Source organism: Diadema antillarum, unplaced genomic scaffold (genome assembly GCF_040938485.1).
Source record: "Diadema antillarum isolate AM-2024a unplaced genomic scaffold, OU_Dant_1.0 seq00000573_RagTag, whole genome shotgun sequence".
Classification (NCBI taxonomy): Eukaryota; Metazoa; Echinodermata; class Echinoidea; order Diadematoida; family Diadematidae; genus Diadema; species Diadema antillarum.
In genome coordinates, this window is record NW_027271509.1 from 291,790 (window position 1) to 315,346 (window position 23,557).

The following is a 23,557-nucleotide window of genomic DNA, read 5'->3' on the forward strand; positions in this document are numbered from 1 at the left end:
ATCACAATCTAGTTGTAGGTTAAGTTATATTGTGTACAGTAGGCTAGATCTGTGTTGTAGCTTGTTTTAGAATCTATAGACCCTATACCATACTTTATAGTTGTATGGTAACCCTACTAACCTGTTAGACCTACATATCGACCGCCCTTAGTGAAACCGACCGCTGGCGCACTTCACTGCGCGCAGAGCACATAAAAATGAATTGGCTTTGACTGTTGATGAGGATGTGTAGGAAAACGCGAAAAATCGCTGTTCATTAACGTTAATGGTTTTAATCAAGGACAAAATTTCGAATGAATATTTTCACCGAATCGTAATGTAATGTCTATGGAAGTTTCTAAAAAGCTTCGTACAACACGGTGTTCAATACAACTCGGTTTGCGTGCATTGTCAATGCAAAACAGTGAGCGAGGGGGAGGATGTGGGAGGGAGTGTCCCCCTCCCACGGTGAGCACTTTTTGCATTTTTATGTTGTACATAGTGTAAATGGTGCAATTTGACGCAGGTATTTTGCGTGTTTTATCGACTTGAAACAGTCCCACTTGTTTAAGGTATCAGTACATTTTGAAGTAAATTGTTATTTAACAATTTGCCTATAAATGGTATAATTCAAATAAACTTCTAGTAATAATTCTTACACTGATGTCATGAATGCGACCGAGCCCGAACAAGCGGAACGAGCAAGGGGGGAGGTTGTGGGAGGGGGTTGTCCCCCTATAAATGGATTATGGAATGACGGTGTGAAACGACAAATTACTGGCAGCAATATCGGGAGAAAGGCATAACAATTAAATGCGAGCGAGCGGAGCGATCGAGCTTGAATATTTTGACATTTTACAGTTAAAAGAACCCTGCCGTTTGTTGCTATATTTTTTCGCTTTGGAATTTAAGGGGGGCGCATCGGGCGCAACTCCTAGCAATTACTGGCAACAATGTCAGGAGAGCATGACGATTACATGCGAGCGAGCGGAGCGAGCGAGCTTGAAAATTTTACATTTCACAGTCCAAAAGCTGCCGTTCTTAGCCATATTTTTTCGCTTTGGAAATTAAGGGAGGGGGCGCACCGGGGCGGAACTGCTGGCATTTACTGGCAGCAACATCAGGTGAATTGCATGACGATTAAATGCGAGCTAGCGGAGAGAGCGAGCTTGAAAATTTTACATTTTACAGTCCAAAAACTGCCGTTTTTAGCCATATTTTTAAGGGAGGGGGGCGCACCGGGCGGAACTGCTGGCAATTATTGGCAGCAACATCAGGTGAATTGCATAACGATTAAATGCGAGCGAGCTTGAAAATTTTACATTTGACAGCCCAAAAAACTGCCGTTCTTAGCCATATTTTTTTTCGCTTTGGAAATTAAGGGGGGGGGGGGGTGGAGGGCATGCCACCGGGCGCAATTGCAGACAATTACTGGCAGTAACATCAGGTGAATTGCATAAAGATTAAATGCGAGCGAGCTTGAAAATTTTGACATTTTACAGTCCCAAAACTGCCGTTTGAAGCTATATCTTTTTTGCTTTCGAAATTAAGGGGGGCGCACCGGGCGCAACTGCTGACAATTACTGGCAGCAATATCAGGAGAATTGAAATGCGAGCGAGCGGAGCGAGCGAGCTTGAAAATTGTGACATTTTACAGTCCCAAAACTGCCGTTTGTAGCTATATTTTTTTTTTTTGCAGTAAGGGGGGGGGGCACCGGGTGGAACTGCCGGCAATTACTGGCAGCAACTTCAGGAGAATGGCATTACGACTAAATGCCAGCGAGCGGAGCGAGCGAGCTTGAAAATTTTGACATTTTACCTTCTAAAAACTGCCGTTTGTAGCTATACTTTTTCGCTTTGGAAATTAAGAGGGGGCGGGACGCCCGGTGCGCCCCTCCCCCTGGATCCGTCACTGGTAGTCAAGGGTGTCGGTTTATGTTCATGACTGGCAAAGGTATGACCCGCGAGGTGGCGTCGAAGTGACCAAGCATGGGAAGGATGTCCAAAATCTATCTAAATAGTAAACATTGTATAGAATACACTTGTACTATTATAGTAGATAATTATGTATAAAATCAGTGCTGCCAGAACCAGGGGTGCGAATTGTTTTTGCCCACGATTTTTTTTTTTTTGTCCCCGATGCAAAATTTCAAAAGAAAAATAGATAAAAAATGATAATCATTAGGGTCCGGCGTTGAGGTCGCTCGCAGACTGAAGTTAATTTTTTTTTTTTTTTTTTTAAAGGGTGTGAAGGGGGGTGCGTTCGCATCCAATGCACCCCCCCCCATTCGTGGTGACGCCCATGAATTACTAGTACAAATGTTAGATAAACTCCAGACAATAGACTATATTTTGGTCACTACATGCTGTGAACTTGGTTGATTGTAGACTTAAAGTTAAGCTTTGAGTTTCATTTCACCGTTGCCTTTGGTTAGACGCAAAAGAAACTGTGATTGTAATTTTTGTCATAGCCTAACTTTGGGTTCTAGTACATCTTCTCACTTATCTACTCTGCGCGTTTCTGACTTTGCGGAGGTCGCCCCCCCCCCCCCCCCCCCCCCATCTAAAAACAAAACAAAACCAACAAAGAAACAAAAGCGTAAATAAAAAGGGTACATTTTTTAGACACACTGTTATAAATTACTGAAATCCTTGCATCTGATTGGCTAACAGCAAATTTGTCCGACAAGTTTGTCGGGCAAAACGCTTTTGCCGACGTTTTCACTAAAAAGGGGGTGTTTTTCCCCTTTGCAGAACTTTCACCAAAAAATGGGTTTTCGACATTTCAGACGTAGAACAGCTTGTCTACACCTAATATCTCCTCTTTTAGATGCGTGATTGTAATTTTCGAAGCGACTGTAATTGTATTTTTTTTTTTTGTGGTCATAGATGTGTAAATCTCCTCTCTATTACGGATGCGTGTTCTACCTGTAGACCCTGATTCATCGTTTGTTCACGGACCATCATGGGAAAAGACAGCCCACAACTCGGAGATCCCGACAAGGGCGCGAAAATCTTCAAGACCAAGTGTCTGCAGTGTCACCAGATTGACAACAGCGGGAAGCACAAGCAGGGCCCCAACCTCATGGGGCTTTGGGGCAGGAAGACCGGCCAGGCTGCTGGTTTCAAGTACACGGACGCCAACGTCAACAAGGGTGAGTAGCAGGACTGTGTTCGATCATGTGCACAAGGTAAATCCATGAATACCGGTATGCTTTAATTTTATGTTTAAAAGTCATGATTTGTTTTACAAGCACAGTAAGGAATGTTTTGTTTTTTGTTTTTTGTTTTGTTTTGTTTGTTTGTTTGTTTGTTTTTTTTTTGTAAGTTACGCATAATAAAGTTAAGCTTCCTCGGAACGAGTGGCGGTTTTAAGTCCGCATTCGAGGTAAAACCCACCAGAACCTCTATAGTATAGTACAATTAAGCAGTCAAAAAAAAAAATCACTTGATGCCATATTAAATATGATTGTACGAGTATTCAAATTACTGCGGACTGAAGGCACAATTGTCCTTTTAACGGGGTTAATTCAAGACGGTACATGTAGGCCTACCTTCTAGTTTCGCGCGCACGTGCAAAGCAAACAATTTTTATTGAAAAGAAGATCATCAGCCTACATACGACTTACCCTTTTTAATTATTTGTTTTTGTAATTACAAAAAACAATAACGCAGCCACCCAGACACACACATGAAGTATCTCTGGGCTTCCATTGCAAGCAGGGGACAGCGATGTTTAGCGATGTATCGCCCCACGTTACATCGCTTGCACCGATTGATCTTTCGTTATGGAAATTTTGAAGATGCAGTAGTGTTAATCATAAGGGATGACATCTGTTATATAATGTACATCCAGCTATACGAAACCCCTTACCCGGGGTTATTATTCGATTCTGCGATTTTTACTTCAGATGTTTTAATATACTGCACTAATATCCAACTAGATGAAAGTCGTTTCACAAATGTGCCACTTTGTATCATGTACAGTGCACTCCCGTTATAACGAAATGCTCGGGACCGGCAGTTTTCTTTCGTTATAACGAAATTTTGTTATAACCGAACAAATACAATGTATAACGAAAACAAGAAATCCATGCATATCTGTTTGCTGAATAGTCATCATACACTGGAAAGCTATGTGAAATGGGATGGGATTATTGTATTAGAATATTAAACGAAGTTCCCCTCAGAAACTGTGCGTGACACAAGGAGCGAACACACAGTGATGTGAAGCATTCGCCCGTGCAGAGACGCCATAAATGTTTGTTCCGCTACGTATTTTCGAAATCAATTCGCATTTCGTTATAACGGAACACATTTCTTTTGTTTTTCTTTGTCAGTGGCGCTCGGAAAAGACTTCGTTATGACGAAAATTTCGTCATAACCGTGTTCGTTATAAGCGAATTTTGTACCATAGACTTTAATGGTGTTAATTTTTGGACCAGAAGTTTTACTTCGTTATAACCGTGTTCGTTGTAACGGGAGTGCACTGTATTCCTTTCTTGATGGAAATAAATAAACTGAATTTAATACCTGCTGCTTCATTTTGCGTCAGGAATCACATGGGGCCTCGACACGTTGTGGGTCTACCTCGAAAATCCCAAGAAGTACATTCCTGGAACGAAGATGGTTTTCTCGGGAATGAAGAAGGGGAAGGAGCGAGCCGACCTGATCGCGTACCTCAAGGAAAAAACCACCGGCAACTACACAAAAGATGACTAGACTGGACCACACCAGCAAGGGACTTTTAACAGTTTCATATTGTCCTTAATCGTCTTTGATTTATGGATTTATGGCGATTTGTCTTGGCCTGTTTCCATCCTGTCTGCCAACCACTCGAGGCCTGCTCCAGCTTCACAAAGCTGCGATTCAATTTTTATCCAAAATAGAAAAAAAAATTGAGACAGTTCCTCTTTCATTGACTGTACACACACACACACACACACACATTACACACACACAAATGACTGTCGATAAATAATCCCGAAATTCAAATGAATTGAATTTGTTAATACAGAGATGAATTTAGATATTTTAAACTTCCTTTGTGAGATATGTTTTCGTTTACTTATATCTTATGATCCCGAAAGCCTTGCCAAAGAAATACATGTATTCACGAGTGCGCGAAATAAAATGAATATTCTCTATTTCCATAGTGAAGATTTGTCCTTCCTAGAAAGTTTCCTGCCATTTTGCACCTAAAAAAAAAAAAAAAAAATATATATATATATATATATATAATATACGTGCGTGAGCGTGTGAGTGTTTGTGTGTTCGTGCTCGCGTATTAAATGTGGGTTAGAAAACAGAAAAAAAAAAACAGAAAAAAAAACTTTGTAAGACTCCGCGTCGGCGTGTTTGCTTTCTTCACTTGGTCTTCTAATGATATCAACAATCTGGGGGCAATTCATGAAGCATTTTGTCAGATTTTTTTTTTTTTAAACAAATTGTTATAAGCTACAGAAGTCCTTGCATCTGACTGGCTGAGAGCACATTGTCAGAAGAAAAAAAAATCCGACAAAACGCTTCACGAAATGCCCCTGGAGCACTTCAAAGGTTCACTCAAGACTCGCATTTTTCGCCAGACATTTAATAAATAAATCTCTTAGGGGAGTCTGCGCCTCTGAATGGTTTCTAGAACATGTATGACGTCATACAAATGCTATAAATCAACGTCATGTCCATCCTTCTTTCCATTCGGATTTACCATTATATTCGGATTTACCATTATCATCGGTATCATCAATTTCATCCTTGGGTCCCATAGAATGATAATCATAATAATGATACCGATGATAATGGCAAAACAAACATTTTTTTTTTCATCATTCCATTCTCACTATCATCAAAATTTTATTAGGGAGCTTTAGATTTTAGACGCGCGGACTTTCAGAGGGAAAAACATGTTCTGAGCGTGCGCAGAAGCGCGCGTCTAGTCGATCTATTTTTAGCTTGCGTCGCCTGAGTTTTTCACTATGCGTACTGGGCTATAACGTCCGCACAGTTTGCAACGTAGAAAACTACTTCATGCACTGATCATATGGGGGCGCGATTTTATTTTTCATACGTTCCGTCCACCTGGTTGCGTCCCAGCGTAATCTAAAGCTACTTTTCTACACGACGCAGGGGAGAGGAGAACGTCCAGCGCGCACTCGTCGTCTCAAACGTCCGCGCGTCAAAATCTAATTCTCCCTATTATAGTAGACCAGCCAAACCTCAAAAAAGGCTCTAGATAAGGATTCGACGGCATTTTTTGTTAATGCTCCGTTCTCATACTGAAAGTCTTGCAAAAATACTAAGGAATAGCGTACGGCCGGATGTCACGCGCGTTTTTGCCGAAAAATGTCATTTTTAGCACAAAATTCAGAAGCATGTCAAAAATCACGATTTTTATTTTTTGCTTGCATTCAATTGATATTTGAAAGATCATGAGTTTCAATTGTCCCTTTTAATGAAATTGCAATTTAAATGTGTTTCCTTAGCATTTTAAAAAGTCATTTTGTACAGCCATATATGGGGCTCTCAAATGTTTGGGTGTTGTTTTCTCGAAATAATATTCACAGATTACTTAACGTTCTGCAAAGTTTGCTTTTCCAAGCTAATTAGATGATCTTCCAAAAGTACTTTAATGTTTTATAAAACTACAAGTGCTTCTTTAATTGAATGTGTCAATATTATTTCTAGTTTTCTTGAAGAAATCTTTACTTTTAATCAAAACTCTGAACTTGCAGGAACTCAGAAAATGCATTTTCCGAGCATTTTCCAGTAGCCCCGCGCAGCTTGTGTGCGCGCGAATACTTAATACGTGTGCGTACGTCTACCACGCACTACCCCTACGATCTAGCTACATACAGGTAAAATCTCTCGCGCGAGAGCTGCATGTTTCGGTCGTTGAGTTGGAAACGTGGTGACTGGAAAAGGGACTATTTCCTTCGAATGTAAGTAACTTAGTAAATAAATACATAGTTCCTTATTGCACTGCATAACGGAACTTAAAAATCTGTTTTGATCTATTAGTTAGATATACAACTTTGATCTGAGACTTGGTTAATATCAAGGTTCAAGCGCTAGTACTACGTTAGGCCGATGTCTTTAATTACTGTATTTCGCACCGATCCCGTGGGCGCGGGCATGCCTACCAACCCCCGGGCCGCCACCCGACCGTGCCGGCGGTGTTTGTTAGTGGAACAGCGATTATTCCGTAAAGCACGTCTTGACACGGTGCGAAAAGAGGCCTAACAAACATTAGGTCTACGTCTAGATTTAGGTGTCTTGTTAGTTCGATCTAGGTTTGTAATTTATGGCCTCATCACATGCAGTTGGACTGAATCCTCGTCTACTGTTAGGTCTAATCTATCTAACGGTAATACACTCTCTCTAACTGTTAATACTAACGTTAGTGTTAGACATTCTAGCTAGTAGGGGTAGTGTTACTCTAACGACGAATGTTAGTGTTAGTGCTAGAATGTACGGCTACGCCTGTTATTATGCCAAAACAATTCAATCGGGCTAGGCCCTATGACACTAGTAGTATAATCACAATGAACTTAACACCTAACGTTAGCACATTAGCAGTTGTATAACGTGGACAGTACAGGTCCACTACTACTAACGTTACTGCGCTGGTTAGATGTATTTCTATTTGTAGGGCTAGAGCCAGGTCCAGGGCAAGGGGCTGTAGACTATACAGAAGATGTAGATGTAGATCTACCAACGTTTAGAGTCTAATAGTAATATACTAGACCTACAATATAAAATCTAGGGCCGGGGTCTGAAGCATAAATAGCTGGCGTCTGGAATTAGGATCTAGGTCTAACCTTAGTCAAGATCTGGGCCACTGATTCTACCTAACGTTAGAGGTTTCTAGTAATCTACTACTCATATCTAGGCAGTTTTGTTGTAAAGACCCAGCTTACTAGGCCTAGCTAGACCTAAGTTTAGGCATCTAGAGGTTCTAAAATCTATGCATAATAATTATACTATATATGTAGGCTAACTTTGATCAAAAAGTTCATGTTAGATCTAACATTAGAAGATCCTAACATTAGCTCTAACGTGAATTATCTAGGCTAATATTAGTCTCTAGAGCAGAGGTCTAAGGTTGATTCCACTCTTTCTGGTATTTGTAGACCTGTGGGTTCAGAAAAAGAGTCTAGGATTTAGGCCTAGGTGTTTTATATAAAAGCGAGTCTACAACCAAGTGATCTTGCCATTCGAATATGCCTGAAAGAGAGAGAGAGAGAGAGAGAGAGAAAGTGTTCAGTCCTGACTGCCAACCTCTCCTAATCTGTGAATCATTTACATGTACTCTTCTAGTTTACAAATAGATCTAGTCAAAGAGAAACTATTTAGAAATGTCTTTACTCATAAGTACCAAGTTCTTATGTTAATGTCTCAAAGAATAAAGGTTCATTTGAAAAAATGTAAATATTACATTTTTAATGGATCATTTATACCGACTCACTGAAACCTAAATATCTTCTTCTTTTTTAACTTTTTAAAAAGCTAAAAAAAAAAATATCTTAATGAAAGAGATATATTTTTAGTTATAATTGATTTGCATGGGAAACAAAGAAAATTATGTCAATGTCAAGATGCCTTTTCAAAACAATTAAATTTCAAATTGATTTTATTTTTTGTTCACTATTAGCTTATAATGCTCTGCTTTAAAGATGAAAAAAAAAATATTTGAGTCATGTTGATTTCTGTTTTCAGCTAGATGTACCAACAAGTGGACAGACTGAGTCTTGTCTTCAAACTTCACCAAAGAGAGAGACATATGCCTATTCTGACTTGCCAAAATCTAATTGTAAAGACTGAGCTCTTTCTACCTGCAACAAATTGCAGAACAACCAGAAGGTAAGAAACGGTAAATGTCTTAAATAGCGGTCTAATTTGAAATATCTTTTAAATACTAACTTACTAAGTGTTTGATTATCAAATGTATCACTTCAGTGCCCAGTTGAAAATAATGCCAAATCTAAATACATTGAGTATCAAATATTCCTATTCCATTTGAATAAATTGTAACAAGCATGTTTTCGCTTTGACAGTTGCATTACAATGCAGTGTACAAATACTTTGCAAACAAAGAGAGGAGAATAATCTTATACACGTGTATCTCCATTTATATAATAAGGGAAGCAAATCTATGATCGGATGTGTATTCTTGTTTTCTTGTAAATTCATTGCATGTTCTATTGTAGAGGATCATATGAAAGAACGGTATTCTATCTACTGAATATGAGATCATATAAAAATCAAACATAAATGTAATCAAGTAAGATATTATATGTAATGAAATATTTCTCAACCATGTCAATTGGCACAAGTGTTTAATGTGTGCACAAATGAAAATACGTCTGTAGTCACAGATCAATTAACTTTCCATTGTTATTATGTTGCGTTAAGTATGACGTAAGGGTGATATGCTGTGATGTATTCTTCTTTATTTTTATCAAGGTGTCACCAACAAATGGACATGCTGAGTTTGAGATCACATCCACTAGAGTGAGGGGGAGATAGAAAGATGTCTTGACTGCGATGTGAATGCCCTTTCCAGCTCAGAAGTAAGTGTCATCGATTTGAAATTAGGAATATCATCTCATGAATACAAATCGATTTATGCAAGGAAATCATATCCTAATCCACATACAAATGAGAGCATGATACAATCAAATATTTGTGTACAGGAATTACAGGTGTCAAGATGACTTCCATCCTACATAATTCATTTTCAGTAAGATATGGCTTTAGAGCATCAAAGATGATAATAACAATGACATGATTAATGTATTACATGTAAGACAAATTAATGTTGACAGTGACCTGAAGATCCAAAATCTCATACTAAGGGATTCATGAGATCGTGATGATTAATTCTAATTCATGATGAATGTGTTTGTTTATGTTGCAGTATGATTATCCTGTTTCACTCATAAAAATGATAACTTATTTAAGTTTTTGTTAATTGTATTTTCGACCAGAATTAGCACAAAGTGGACAAAATGGACCCTGCAAACCACAGCCAACTACGGACAAGAGAGAGAGAGAGAGAAAAAAGAAAGAGAGAGATGTCCTGACTACCAACCTCTAATCTGTGCATCCTGCACTCTATTTCGAAAGGAAATGTGGGAGGTAAGCAGTAATACATGTACATGTAAAATGTAAACCCCAAATATGTTGGAATATTTTGTCAAGCCTTTGACATCTTGACCAAATTTTTGACTGTCGATCGTTCATTAGGCAGAAAATTAACGCATGTTTTGCTAAATGAATGCAGTACTGCATATGCATGTAGTCAATCACTCCAACAACGAAGATTTACATGAATTAACGCTGATTATTATTTTTTTTTTAGCCTCTGTCAAAGATGGTTGCAGGAGTTTTTATGTTGTTGCAGTCATCATTCACACGCACATCTGTCCTATTCTCATCTTGCAATAACTTAACATTTACTCAGCAGATCATCTTCAACTTTGGTTTTATACAGAAGAGATGATTACCTGCTGAGCCTTGTACAAGTAGCATTTTAGTTATTGTTGTGATTTTGCTGCTGATTGTAAATTACAGGGAAACCCTGATTTTTATTGACTGTAGAGCATTGCTACCATGACATTATATTTACCTTCGGATGGCAAAGTTACCATAACCTCTAAGCAATTTGACTTTGATTAGTTATGAGGGTATTGATGTGAAAGGTCACAGGGACATTATATGCACGAAAGTGTTGAATGTATCCAGTTGCAGTATCAGGCAAGCACTACCTTGAAATTCTTCTGAATGGAATAAAAAGCTTAATGGAAAGAATTGGATATTTGGGTCATGAAAGTTTCCTACATTTTATATTTCATCGTGTACTCACGGTTAAATTGCTACAATTAGGATCTACTGTATAAAATAATATACTTTACAGTTTCAAGGAAACACTACATATAGAGGAAATCAAGTAACCGTATGTCTTTATTAGCCTATATGTCACTGTGTCTTCACCAAAGATTAAAATGCCCATGTCACTTTCCTCATCAAGTAAAGACAGATATACCATTCTTTCTCTCTCTCTCTCTCTCTCTCTCTCTGTCTCTCTCCAGAAACAACCCTGCCAGGCTATCCGGTCCGCATCCAGATTCCGTATGAAGGATGTCATCAGAACCTGAACTTACATGTGGAATGCATCCATCTAAACTTCTCAAATATAATCACAATGTGCTTTCAGAACTATTATAGAAGTTGAATATATAAAAGACATGTGTATATATTAGACATTTCTACTAATCCAGATTAAATGCTTCTTTTCTAATCTTTTTTTTTCTTTTTTTTTTCCCTTAGTGATGAAGTAAAACAAGACCTGACATCAAAATGTGCACAACACTACTTGGCAAAGAGCATTTACAATATGATTTGATGTAGATCTACTTCCAATTTTGATGGCAGCATTAAAGGGATGAGGGATGGCCTACTTTTGGTTGAGATGGGGGCTGATATGGAGATTTTGTAAAATAATGAGAACCCTGTTACGAAATATTAAAGAGTAAACAATACCAAGAGGAATTCCAAATTTATTTGTTAAAAATTGGTTTTGAAAAGGCTGAGATGTACAAAAACAAAGAGGTCCTAATAAAGGTGGCACCCACTTCTAATTATTATCATTCTGTGTCACTTTTTAAAAAAATTTCTCGGCCGTTTCAAAACCAAGAACTTTAATCAAACAAACTTCAAATTACTCTAAGAATTTGATGCTCTTTCATATTTCATAAGTTGTTTTTATTTGCTTGCAAAAAGTTAAAGTCTGAATCTCCATCTCAACCAAAACTATACCATGCCTTTGAGACTCACAGTTACAAGCCGCATACTAGTAGTTCATGGAAATTGATCCTGTTATTTCCTTTGAAGCCCAAACGCCAACATTTTAATCCTGTCAGATTGGAATGTCTTTTGTTTTTGTTTTTATGGGGGGGGGGGGGGGCAACAAAAGGGAAGTGAACTTTGCCTTTCTTCATCAGATGGAGGAAAATATGTGACATGTTAGTCAGAAAAAAAAACCTGCACGTTGAAGTGCTTAAAAAGAGAAAATTTCACAAAGTAACAGTTGGTGAATCTGAAGGGAAATAGCATAGAGCATGTTTTTTCTTTTCTAGTTTAAGATATAAAAGAATAGTATGTAGCTTAAAGGAACGAACATAAGTAAAATGTTTCAATCCAAACGCCAAGTACAAGAAGTAGTGAAAAGAAAATGTACTGGTCAAGATGTATGTTTTGCCAGGTTTTCTTTCACATGTGCCATAATTGTCATGATGTTGGTAATACTGTAATATATGTTAGCTATTCAGGGCCCCAGCAATGTATTCTGGTACTTGGAATGAGGGAAAGTATTAGAGGGAAATACCGGTACCATGCATTTTGGAGAGGTGATTTTTTTTTTCTTCATTGAGAGACGAGTATTCAGTACAGATACCTTATCACACTGGTTTGCAGAACACAAAAATAATATCAGACTAAAAGTAGATTTTTAAAAATTTGGCAGTCACCATTCCAATTTAGTTGTACATTGACGAAAGTTCAATGCAACAGCGTACAGTCATAATTAGCTAGGATATGTAACCACAAATTTTTTAAAAGATAGAGATATTGAAATATTGCTTAAAGAGAACATTTTGTTTTTCTAACTGGTGTAACGTTTGTGATGCTGGACACATTATAGTATACGTCACATTAAAAAAAAAATTGAGGCTGTCAATGCAGTTAATGTAGTCAGCGCAATTTGTATTGTTTTTCAAACTCTTTTGATGTATATCACAGAGATTTGTTCATGAAAGACATTTTCACTGAGGACTCATTCTTTTCTAAAGCTTTTAATCATTTAAGAAGATTGCTTTCAGATGGATTTTTTTGTTTGTTTTTAGATGTCCACAAATGGAGACTGAGGTTCTTTACCTTTCAAAACGAAATACTGTTGAAGAGAAATAATTATATATATTTTGCAGGATTCAAGCATGTTCTTACTGTGTATGGTATTCTAATCAGCATTTTGGTAACCAGCAACATAGATGTCAAGTGCTGCTATTCTAGTAAATGTACGCTAATGGCAAATCATTGCTTTAAAAAAGAGAAATTGCCTCGTTTACTGTTTACTGTATTTCATTCGTGAACGCTGTTTGAGACGGTGGTTGCGGGCGTGTGCACATTGTGTAGTACGTTTTGTTGGTTGACTGGGAATTTAGAGTAATGGTGATAACTGAAATGATTTTTTTTTTCACAAATTTGTGATAATATAGAAAAAAAAAATCGAATTGCAAACAAACAAGTTGTTACATGTCTGCTCCAAGGACATAGAACTTGGCCAAGGATTAATATAATCTGCAATATAGACTCGATGATATAACCGACTTAATGATGGGAAGGGGAAATAAAGCTGTTATTGCATTGTACGCATTTCACTTCTACTTCCTTTTCGCTTCTTATTTTCTCTTTTGAGGGTGATATTTGCCTTACTTGTTCACACAAATCCGGGATACATTATAACATTTTTATGTCGCCGACTAAGTGTGCGTTCTAAACAACGTTCATGTCAACAATCAACCATCATAAAAGAAACATTTAGTATAAGTCTTCTGCGGGAGAATAAATCAAAATAAAATGCAAACACCTCGCCTTAGAACATTACAAAAGTAAAAGTGATTTCGTGCCTATCCCTTGCAGGGCTCCGTTTCAGGGCCTGAGAATGCAAACTATATAGCATTACGAATTCCAAAGCATTCTCGGGGGAAGGGGTGAGTATGCAGGATGGGAGATTTGGTATCGTAATTTTTCCCAGTAACATGTGATTTGTTATCACGGTTTCCATGACAACCATTTCCGAACATAGTAAACAATTTTATATAACTCTTAGGTTTCATTGTTAAACATAGATTAGTTAGATTGACACATTTTTCACACACACACAAAATGTTTCAACACTTTCGTACGTTTTACAATTATGAATATTTGAAATTTTCAGGGAGTGACCTAATGATGATCAGTTGCCATGGTAACAACACTACTGATTTTATTTTTATTTTTTGGGTTGGGGGGGGGGGGTGGGGAAGAAGCACATTTCAGTCATATCAAGGTGCCACAAAGGGTTTTGCAGTCAGCTATCCAACCTGTCCATTGACTTCGCCAATTATGTAAGATAAATACCTACACGCACTATACCATGTACAATATATATGGGCTTACGCTATACATTCGATTTTTCATTCAAAATGCGCGTCCGGTAAAAATACATCGTCCCATTTAGGATAACATAAAACGAGTTATCTTTCGCCTTATCTTGTAATTTCTTTGCTGCATAAGATATCAGAATATATATTATATTTCGGAATAATAAAAACTTTTGAATAGATTGATTTAGGTAGTTTAAAAAAACTTTGAAATATTGGTAGATTTTACAAAGTACAATTTTGAGTAAATCAAGTTTTTATGTTTCATTGCGCCATATATGTGCGTGTAAAAATTCTACATTCAAATGCATATTAGTCAGGTTCTAAACTTGAAATGGAAGATAACACATTTCTAGTTTGAAAGGTACTTATCAACCATTACTTATTTCGGTAAAAAAATAAAAATCGTGATTTTTTACATTCTTTCAAATTTTGTGCTAAAAATGACATTTTTCGGCAAAAACGCGCTTGACATCCGGCCGTACGCTAAACTTGAGTATTTTTGCAAGACTTTCAGCTGGAAAACTTAGCATTAACAAATTTTGCCGTCCAAAGTAAAAAAAAATCGTCTTGGCTGGCCTACTATTACCTCCGCCAAGGGAGGAGGTTAGTTAGTTAGTTACTTTGTCCGTGTGCAAAATAACTCAAAAAGTAGTTAACGGATTGGGATGAAACTTGCAGGAATGGTTGAGTGACAAACGATTAACTTTTGGTAGTGATCAAAGATTTTTTTTTTTTTTTTGGGGGGGGGGGGGATTTTTGATGTTTTGATATTTTGGCAGGTAGGGTCAATGAACTTGGGAGTTCATCTTGCTTCCGTTATAAAAGTCATAATTCTCTTAATACATTTGATAGTAAAATAGATTTAGTACTTGATTAAATTACAATGTATTAGATTTAATTATTTGCAAATTGTCTTTAAATCTCACACATATAAATATAGATAAAATAAACTTTGCAATATTATGCATAATTATGTGTGTATGTATATATACACATATACGCAAAGATGGTACACATACGAATACAAATGATAATCACGCCCTTTCGTGTACATGTATTGTGTATACGCAATTTGCTATGTAAACCCAAATGAAGTTTCATACTTGCACAATTACGCAAACACAAATGCACACATACTCACATGCACACACACACACACACACATCTTTATATACATATACAAATTTATTTCACAAATTTGCACGATTAACATGCACTCTCGGGCTAATTACTCCCACCTGCACTCCTTTCTCTCTTCCTCGTTATTTCGTCATTCTTCTCTTCTTCTAGTTGGGGGCATCCCACGAGACCGACACCCACGAGTCATACGGTTCACGAGACCGACATCAATAATAGGTCCATGAGTCATACAGCCCACGAGTTATACGGCTCAGGAGTCATACAGCCCATGAGTTCGACACTAAGCACAAAAGGCTCATGAGACCGACACTAAGCAGGGAAAGCCCACGAGACCGACAGTAGGCAGAAAAGGCCCAGGAGACCGACATTAAGCTAAAAAGGCTCACGAGACCGACACTAAGCAAAGAAAGCCCACGAGACCGACAGTAGGCAAAGAAGGCCCACGAGACCGACAGGATAAACAGCGCCATCTACATGTCAATTACCTGTACAGGGTGTTCCATGAACGGAAAAATAACATACTGGCGGGTGTAATTTCGTAACGCTATCAATTGAAAGATGGTGACCATCTACATAATTATGAACGTCATCAAATATGTATTTCTACATACTTTGGGGGGGGGGGGGGGGGGGGGGGGGCAAGTGTGTCCGGGAGCGACATTGTTATCAAGTAGAAAAATTGAATTGCATTCTTCATGCCCCCGCTCCCCCCCCCCCCAAAAAAAAAAAGAGACAAAAACACAAATGAATTTAACAGAGGACAATAACGATGTATAAATCAATTTTAGAGCATTGATAATGCCATCGTGCTAAGATATAAATTTTACCTCTGCTCTTTTCCGATTCACTAGTTACTTACTCTATTTTAGATGTTCTACCCTCCTGCTTTGACGTTTGCAGTAAGATCCATTTGTAATTTTCTCTGTAACTATGATGTAATTCTACTGATTAAAACGTTTCATGTCGCAGGGATTCACCTCAATTTTGTGGCTTGTGTTATTCTCCTCCGAACAGTACATTTTATCGTGAAATACAATAGCTGTTTTCATGGACGCATCTGGTTTTTTTCCGAATCCCTAACGCTATCTTAATAGACGATTACGATTATTTTTTATTGATACTAAATCAACACCCTCGCAGGTTTATTGTAGAAAGATCTGTTACACACTTTTACTGTACTTTGTTAATTTTGTTTTACAAACACACACCCATGCAAACACAATTAAAGATCCTGATCACTTCGGGGGGGGGGGGGGGGGGGGCAACTGATGGGCTAACACCCTGCCGGAGATGGCAACTCTTCTTTTCCATCTCTCATTAGATCTTCCTATGCCATTATCAGGACACCCTATACAATTTATCGGTCTATAGGTGGCGCTGTTCATCCTGTCGGTCCAGTGCCGTATATTAAGAGAGTCTGGCCAACTCATAAATTGAACGCCATGTCGTTACCCAGCGTACAGTGCGCTTATGGTTTTAGCGTGTGCGCTTTGGGGTTAGCGCGCGCAGGCGTCCCAAAGGCGCAAGGCACTGTGTTGCTTGACTTTTTTTTTTTTAGAGAGAGAGAGGGAGGGAGAGAGAAAGGGTGTAGGTTGGGGGAGGGACATTCATTCATTCCATCCATGTTGAACAAAGCCAACAATCAATCATTTTTACACATTCAAATAGACACAAGCACACAGGTATATAAACTTAATAGGGAAGCTGTTTAAAGGACATAATTCCTGAATATAAATATGATAAATTATTGCTGTATAAATAAAAGAAGAATTCACAGTATCAACATGTCGTGTCGTAAACTTTCACTAGACTGTAGGCCCCCTATATGTTATATTGTTTATTTAGCAAGTTGTCCAGGGAACAAGAATATTGTACAACAAAATGATACAATGTATATTTACAATTCTAGCTGTACTGTGCACAGACGATAGACGAATTTCACAGTTTTACTGTTTCGCACATAAATAACCATCAATTACCATCCTATTTAGTACCATAAACTGACATGAAGGCCTACTAGTATAAGTAGGCCCTAATTCAAGAGGAATACACCTATGTACAATGTATATACAACATGAAAAGTCATCGGCAAGTGCATAATTATAATGGTATGTAAAATGATCTCAAATTGTTTAAAAATAAATTTAAAAAAAAGACCTGTAATTGAACAATTGAACAAGCACAAATACCTGGATAACATGATAATCATGAGGGATATCCTCAGTGACATCCGTGCCAAATATAAACTATGATCAGGACCATTGAATGGATATGAAGAGAGTTTTAAAAAATGAAAATGTCCAAATGGCGACCGGTATACCTCCGCCATATTACATTGTTCTTAGCAGATGAAGAGTACGCCTTGACAATGTTACACGACAGTTTCACATATTATTGGCAGAAAAATTTGTTACAAAATTTAATGCGTCGAGTGTTTACTTTCCTTTAACTAGGTGTGAATGGATGAGTTTTATTTAAAAGAGAAGTATTAAGGAATTTGAGCATTTTTTACTCGTAGGTTGACCAATCTATTTTCATGGCAATACTTTAAGTGGTTATTTTACAAATCTGCGGAAATTACTGTCATTTTAGTATTTTCACTTGACCTTTGACCATCATGGCCAAAATCTTTCCCTATGCGTCATTGTGTACGAATGGTGGCATGCAGATACCGCGTTTGGTTTTAAGCTTGTGCATTGGGTATAATCTCCAAGGTATGGATGAACTGGGTAATGATATTTCAACAATAGATAGCAGAATTTGAACATTTTACCCGACATCGATCCTTGACCTTTGCCACCTCCCATGACCCCCAACCCCCCCCCCCCCCCCCCCCCAAAAAAAAAAAAAAAAAAAAAATCACAAGAGAATCACGGTCGGGCAGTAAGTTTCGTCTGGAAATCATGCTCACCTTTAGAAATTGTATACAGATATGGGGGAAATGGCAGAATTTTAAGATTTTAACCATTATGATTTTGACGGTTCACTTTGAGCATGTTTACACAAATGTTATATGCTAAAAACACTTCGTCCACTCCCACATGCACACAATCATGTCAAGTTTCATGGCCAACGGTTTCAACAAAATTGATTACGAATGAAGGACAAATGCCTCAGGCGACACTTCGTACGTTATAGCGGTGACATACAATCTTAATGTGAATCAAAACTTGGATAGTCTGAGAGACACCGCGAGGAATCCAATGAAAAAAAAAAATCATATAGTTTTCCCGTCACACTCTAATTTCCCACTTCTTTCCTTCGTTTTGGATCTGTCGGGAAGCGGTGCATCATTACACTTGAGCCAGGTCGGTTAGCGCAACGCCATGCTGCGCAGGAAAGGCATGACGAATTTTCAGTTTATCGCAGTAAGATATCAAAATATATTTCGTATACTTCACTAAAATAGACAACGGCAAGGACACTGCACCGTGACTGGGGGATGTCCCAAAGGCAAGCAATATTAACGCGTAGCTGCACTGCGTATGAACTCTGCTCACGCCCGCGTGATTGACTTTGGTAACGACATGGCGCCTGTAGATCACGGGACCAGCTTTTGACCAATCACAGGCTTCAAAACACATAAGCCGAAAACCGAGTTGGCCAGACTCTCTTAATATACGGCACTGTGTCGGTCTCGTGGGCCTTCTTTGCTTAAGCCAGGCTGACACTTGCACGATTCTGTGGCACGCATTGGCACGACTCGAGTCATGCCAGTGCGCAAACTAGTCGTAAACTGGCGTGAACTGTGCGTAGACCCGTCGTGACCTGCGTACCATGTCCGGACGAGAATTTTGAATTGTTCACAATTTTGGTCACGACTTGCCACGATAAAATCGTGGCCAAAAGTCGTGCAAGTGTCAGCCTGGCTTTAGTGTCGGTCTCGTGAACCTCTTTTGCGTAATGTCGGTCTCGCGAGCCTTGTATGCGTAGCGTCGGTCTCGTGGACCTTTTAAGTGTAGTGTCGGTCTCGTGGGCTTTGCTTGCTTACTGTCGATCTCATGAGCCTTTTGTGCGTAGTGTCGGTCTCGTGAGCTGTATAACTCCTGGGCTTATTCTACTTGATGTCGAACTCGTGGGCTTTATTTACTCAGTGTCGAACTCGTGGGCTGTATAACTGGTGGGCTGTATGACTTTTGAGCTGTATGACTCGTGGGCTGTATGACTAACGTGAGCTGTATAACTAGTGGGCTGTATGACTCGTGGGTGTCGGTCTCGTGACGTGCACCCTTATAGTTGCCCGCCTTATTCTACGTTATATATTACGTTAAATGCCAATTGTACTTTTCTTTTCCTCGAGGCTGCCATCAAGATCGAGCATTTGTTGTGATGGCGGTCTCCTGCATTTTATGCTTTGTTATTGTTTCAGTTAACGTATTAATCAACTTATTTATTCATAACTTAGCTTCGCTTTATTATGAATAATTATGTCATCCCATTTTGCTTATTATGTACAATGTACTATGTACAAAACTGTATATGATTTGGAAAAAATGCAGAGATCAAATCAAATCAAATCAAAAATTTTGTCATTTAATCCGTAAGAATTGCATATGATTTTAAATCACCCCCCCCCAAAAAAAAAACCAACAAAACAAAACAACAAAACTGGAAGTATTCCATTGAACGCTTAAAGGTGTGTCAGAGTGATAACATATGAATGACCTCAATTCTCCATTGTATTACCGCAAATTTCATTAATACACAATCGGTAATTAAAGATCATTCTGTTTACCAATCAGATGAACCTCTTCAAAGATCTCCACTGTATTCAATAAATCCATGGCGAGGTCTGCAATTCTCGATCTGTGCGCATCGTTTTTCAATATCTATCGACAAGTTCACAGAATCTTCAGTAAACATGTTAAATCTCCCCGCATGTGAAATTTCTCATTTATTCTTTGATTCAATTATTTCCAATCTATCAATTTTCTAATCTCTCTATTGCTTTCTCATTTCCCCCTCTTCCTATTCATTTTTTTTAGAGTTCTCTCTCAGCTATAGTCAGTACTTGTGGCTCATCGAATTTGCATGCTACTTTAGTCTGTACGTCCACTATCACATTACACCAACCTTTCCCTCCCTCTCCCTAGCTCTCTCGAACTGCGCCAGGATTTTGTTGGAAAATATACAATATATTCTACAATGATACTGTCGTAAGTTAAAACAAGAGACCCGGGGGTCACGCGCTCACCGGAGTATCGCAAGTTCACCTCTCATGCATTCTTGCAGACTCTTACCTGAGAACATTGGAAACTTGTGGTGGGGGTAACTTTGAGAATGGGGGCATGGTGTCCATTTACATATTTCATCACACTGGTAAAAATACTGCCAAGTACGCTGTACTTTTTAGAATGTTGGATTATGCAGCTTAGGAATAAAGACTTTTCTTTCCCCCTAGGGATGCTACCTGCCAACTTTGGTGAAAATTCATAATGGCATTTTCAAGAAAAAGATGAAATTGAAAATGTACAATTTGGGCCCCATTAGGACCCCTCCCCACCCCCCTCCCCTGGGTCCCAAGGGGGGGGGGGGCACCCCTGATTCCGCCATGAAAAAATCTGAAACTACAGTCATCAATGTACTAATTCATGGTACGTATCAACTTAGCTCTATCACCTCTGGTTCTAGAGAAGAAGATTTTTAAAGATTCCTTAATTTTGGGAGGTTTGAGGTCCTATCCCCCTAGGGATGCTACCTGCCAAGTTTGGTGAAAATCGGTCAAGGGGTTCTCAAGAAGAAGATGAAAATGTAAAAGTTTACGCACGACGGACGCTGGACGACACACGACGGACGACGCACGACGGACGCCGGACGAAGAGCGATTGCAATACATGTAGCTCACTTGAGCCTTCGGCTCAGGTGAGCTAAAAAACAGTATTAAGGTAAGCCGAAACGTATCCTTTCTAGATTACTTTGTTCAAAAGAATACATATTAGAGGTAAATAAATAATGTTAAAGGACAAGTTCACCTTCATAGACATGTGGGTTGAGTGAATGCAGCAATATTAATAGAACACATCAGTGAGAGTTTGAAGTTTCTGATCAGTCACGGCTGGATGAAAAGACTACTATAGCTTGTGATGTCACATGAGTACAACGATATAAAGAAAGAGTAAAGAAAATTCAACATATTTCCATTTTTCTCGCATAACAAAAGAACGCTCGACTTCTCTCAGAAGGCAGGGGGAATAATCATCCCTTAACATACGTCAGTATAGCAAGTCGAAGAAATGTGCACTTTATTCAAAAAGTAAAGTTTTGTGAAATTCTCCTTTTATTTTCCTTATACAGTTGTACGCATGTGACATCATACACTGTAGTAGTCTTCTCTTCCAGCAGTGACTGCGCATATACTTAAAATATTCGTAATTTTTGAACGGATTGTCCAATTTTCCTCAAACTTTCACTGTGTTCTACTAATATTGCTGCATTCTCTCAATCCTTATGTATATGAAGGTGGACTTGTCCTTTAAGAAAAATCAGTGTCATTCAGTACACTTCAATCGCAGAAAATTGCAGAAAATAACACCTTTTTAAAGGTGCTACTTTTGACTTATTGTTCTTTTCTTATATATAAGAAAGTCCTTTCTTTAAGTGTTGTCTTCTAAATAATCAGGCTTTGACACTAAAACTTGCCCACTTGCCCGCTGGGGCAAGTAAAAATTCATGTTAGGCAAGTGAAAATAACAAAATGAAAACTAGAAATGTCGCTATGGCGACTGGTATGCCTCCGCCATAATGCATGATTTTCCTAACAGGTCTAGATAGTACATGTGGACAATGTGTGATTACATTTTCACAAAACTGGCAAAATATTGAAATGACAAGTTTGTCACAAATGTGTTGAATGTTCACCTTCCTTGACCTTGGTTTAATTGGATGAATAGGAGAGCATGTATTTGGGGATTTAAGGACTTTAACTTGACTTTGACCCATTCATACATTTATGCATTGAGTAATTTTCATGGTACCGGTATGGAGAAAAAGTGCAATTTCAGTACTGAATAGTAAATTGTTACCATGTTCATCTGGCCTTTGACCCTAAAATTCATAAGATACTAGTAATCACTTTCAGGTAGAACATGCATAAATATGCAGCAAGTTTCACGATAAATTGAGCCACTTTTGAGATATGGAGGAAAAGTTAGTTCAGCACTTTCACTTGATCTTTGACCTTTTGACCTTTGAGGCAAAAAAAAAAAAGAAAAAGAAAAAGAAAAAACTCTCCAGAGAATTTCTATTAGGTTACACATGCATACACCAAGTGTAAAAAAAAAAATAATAATCCTGCTGGCATTGCATGAACATGAGGGAAATAGTAAAATTTTGAAGTGTTGCACTTGACCTTTGACCCCTGACCTTTGACCCCATGAACCCTACATTCTCTATATAATCACTGCCAGTCAGTAGATGTATATACTATGTTCCATGAAGATACCTTGAACAATTTTCCAATTTACAGAGAAAAAAAAAGAAGTTTTAATACTTTTACTCGACCTTTTGACCTTTAACCTTTGACCTCATTACCCAAACTTTCACCAGAGAATCTAAATTGGGTAATACATGTATACACTAAGTTTCAAGAAAATATCTTCTGGCATTGCATAGATATGGTGGAAATAGTGAAATTTTATGTATTTGACCTTGACCTTTTGACCTTTGACCTTGAGCACGTGCACCCAAAAGTTGATAGGCACAACTTCACCCCCTAATACACATACATGCCAAGTTTCATTAGGATACCTCAACAGGTTTTGATAGTTACCTTGTCCACAAAATTCATTACGGACGGACGGAAGGACGGACGGACGGACGGACGGACGGACGGACGGACGGACAACCCGAAAACATAATGCCTCCGGCACCACTTCGTGGCGGAGGCATAAAAAATGTACTTGCCAAACCGGGCAAGGTAAACTTTTAATAAAGTGGGGAAATCATTTGAAAATCTTTTGGTTTTTTAAATGCCTGATTATTAATAATTTTGCAAGCCATAAAATCAAAATCAACAACATTCCAAATTCAACAATATAAAGGGACTTTTATAATATGTGGTTAGAATTTTCAACAGGAAAAAAAATGTATTTTCTAATGTTTCAAACTTTTCAGGGCAAGTAAAAAATAAGGAAGAGACCAATTTACCCGCCCAAAGAGAAAGTTTTCAAAATGTTAGTGTAAAACCCTCTAAATATTTGTTTTAAGAGAGAATGATTCTTGAAAAATCATACATG

At 38.2% G+C, this 23,557-nt stretch overlaps 1 protein-coding gene and 1 long non-coding RNA gene across 2 annotated transcripts; both read left to right on the plus strand.

Moving 5' to 3' along the window:
• The first annotated feature begins 2,944 nt into the window (after positions 1–2,944).
• Positions 2,945–4,701, plus strand: LOC139735369 (cytochrome c, somatic-like). The gene is made up of 2 exons (XM_071646121.1): positions 2,945–3,134; positions 4,535–4,701. The coding sequence occupies exons 1-2, from the start codon at positions 2,945–2,947 to the stop codon at positions 4,699–4,701; spliced, it is 357 nt and encodes a 118-aa protein (XP_071502222.1).
• A 1,494-nt stretch (positions 4,702–6,195) lies between these two features.
• Positions 6,196–11,252, plus strand: LOC139735374 (uncharacterized). Its single transcript, XR_011711204.1, has 5 exons — positions 6,196–6,917; positions 8,695–8,838; positions 9,442–9,548; positions 9,966–10,116; positions 11,070–11,252. It is a non-coding gene; the product is annotated as an uncharacterized lncRNA (long non-coding RNA).
• The last annotated feature ends 12,305 nt before the right edge of the window (positions 11,253–23,557 follow it).

What these genes read in the sequence shown, in the direction of transcription:
- LOC139735369 (XM_071646121.1), top strand. Translation starts at nt 2,945, where the DNA reads ATGGGAAAAGACAGCCCACAACTCGGAGATCCCGACAAGGGCGCGAAA. An exon ending in GGACGCCAACGTCAACAAGG is followed by an intron (nt 3,135 to 4,534) that starts GTGAGTAGCAGG and finishes ATTTTGCGTCAG; the next exon opens with GAATCACATGGGGCCTCGAC.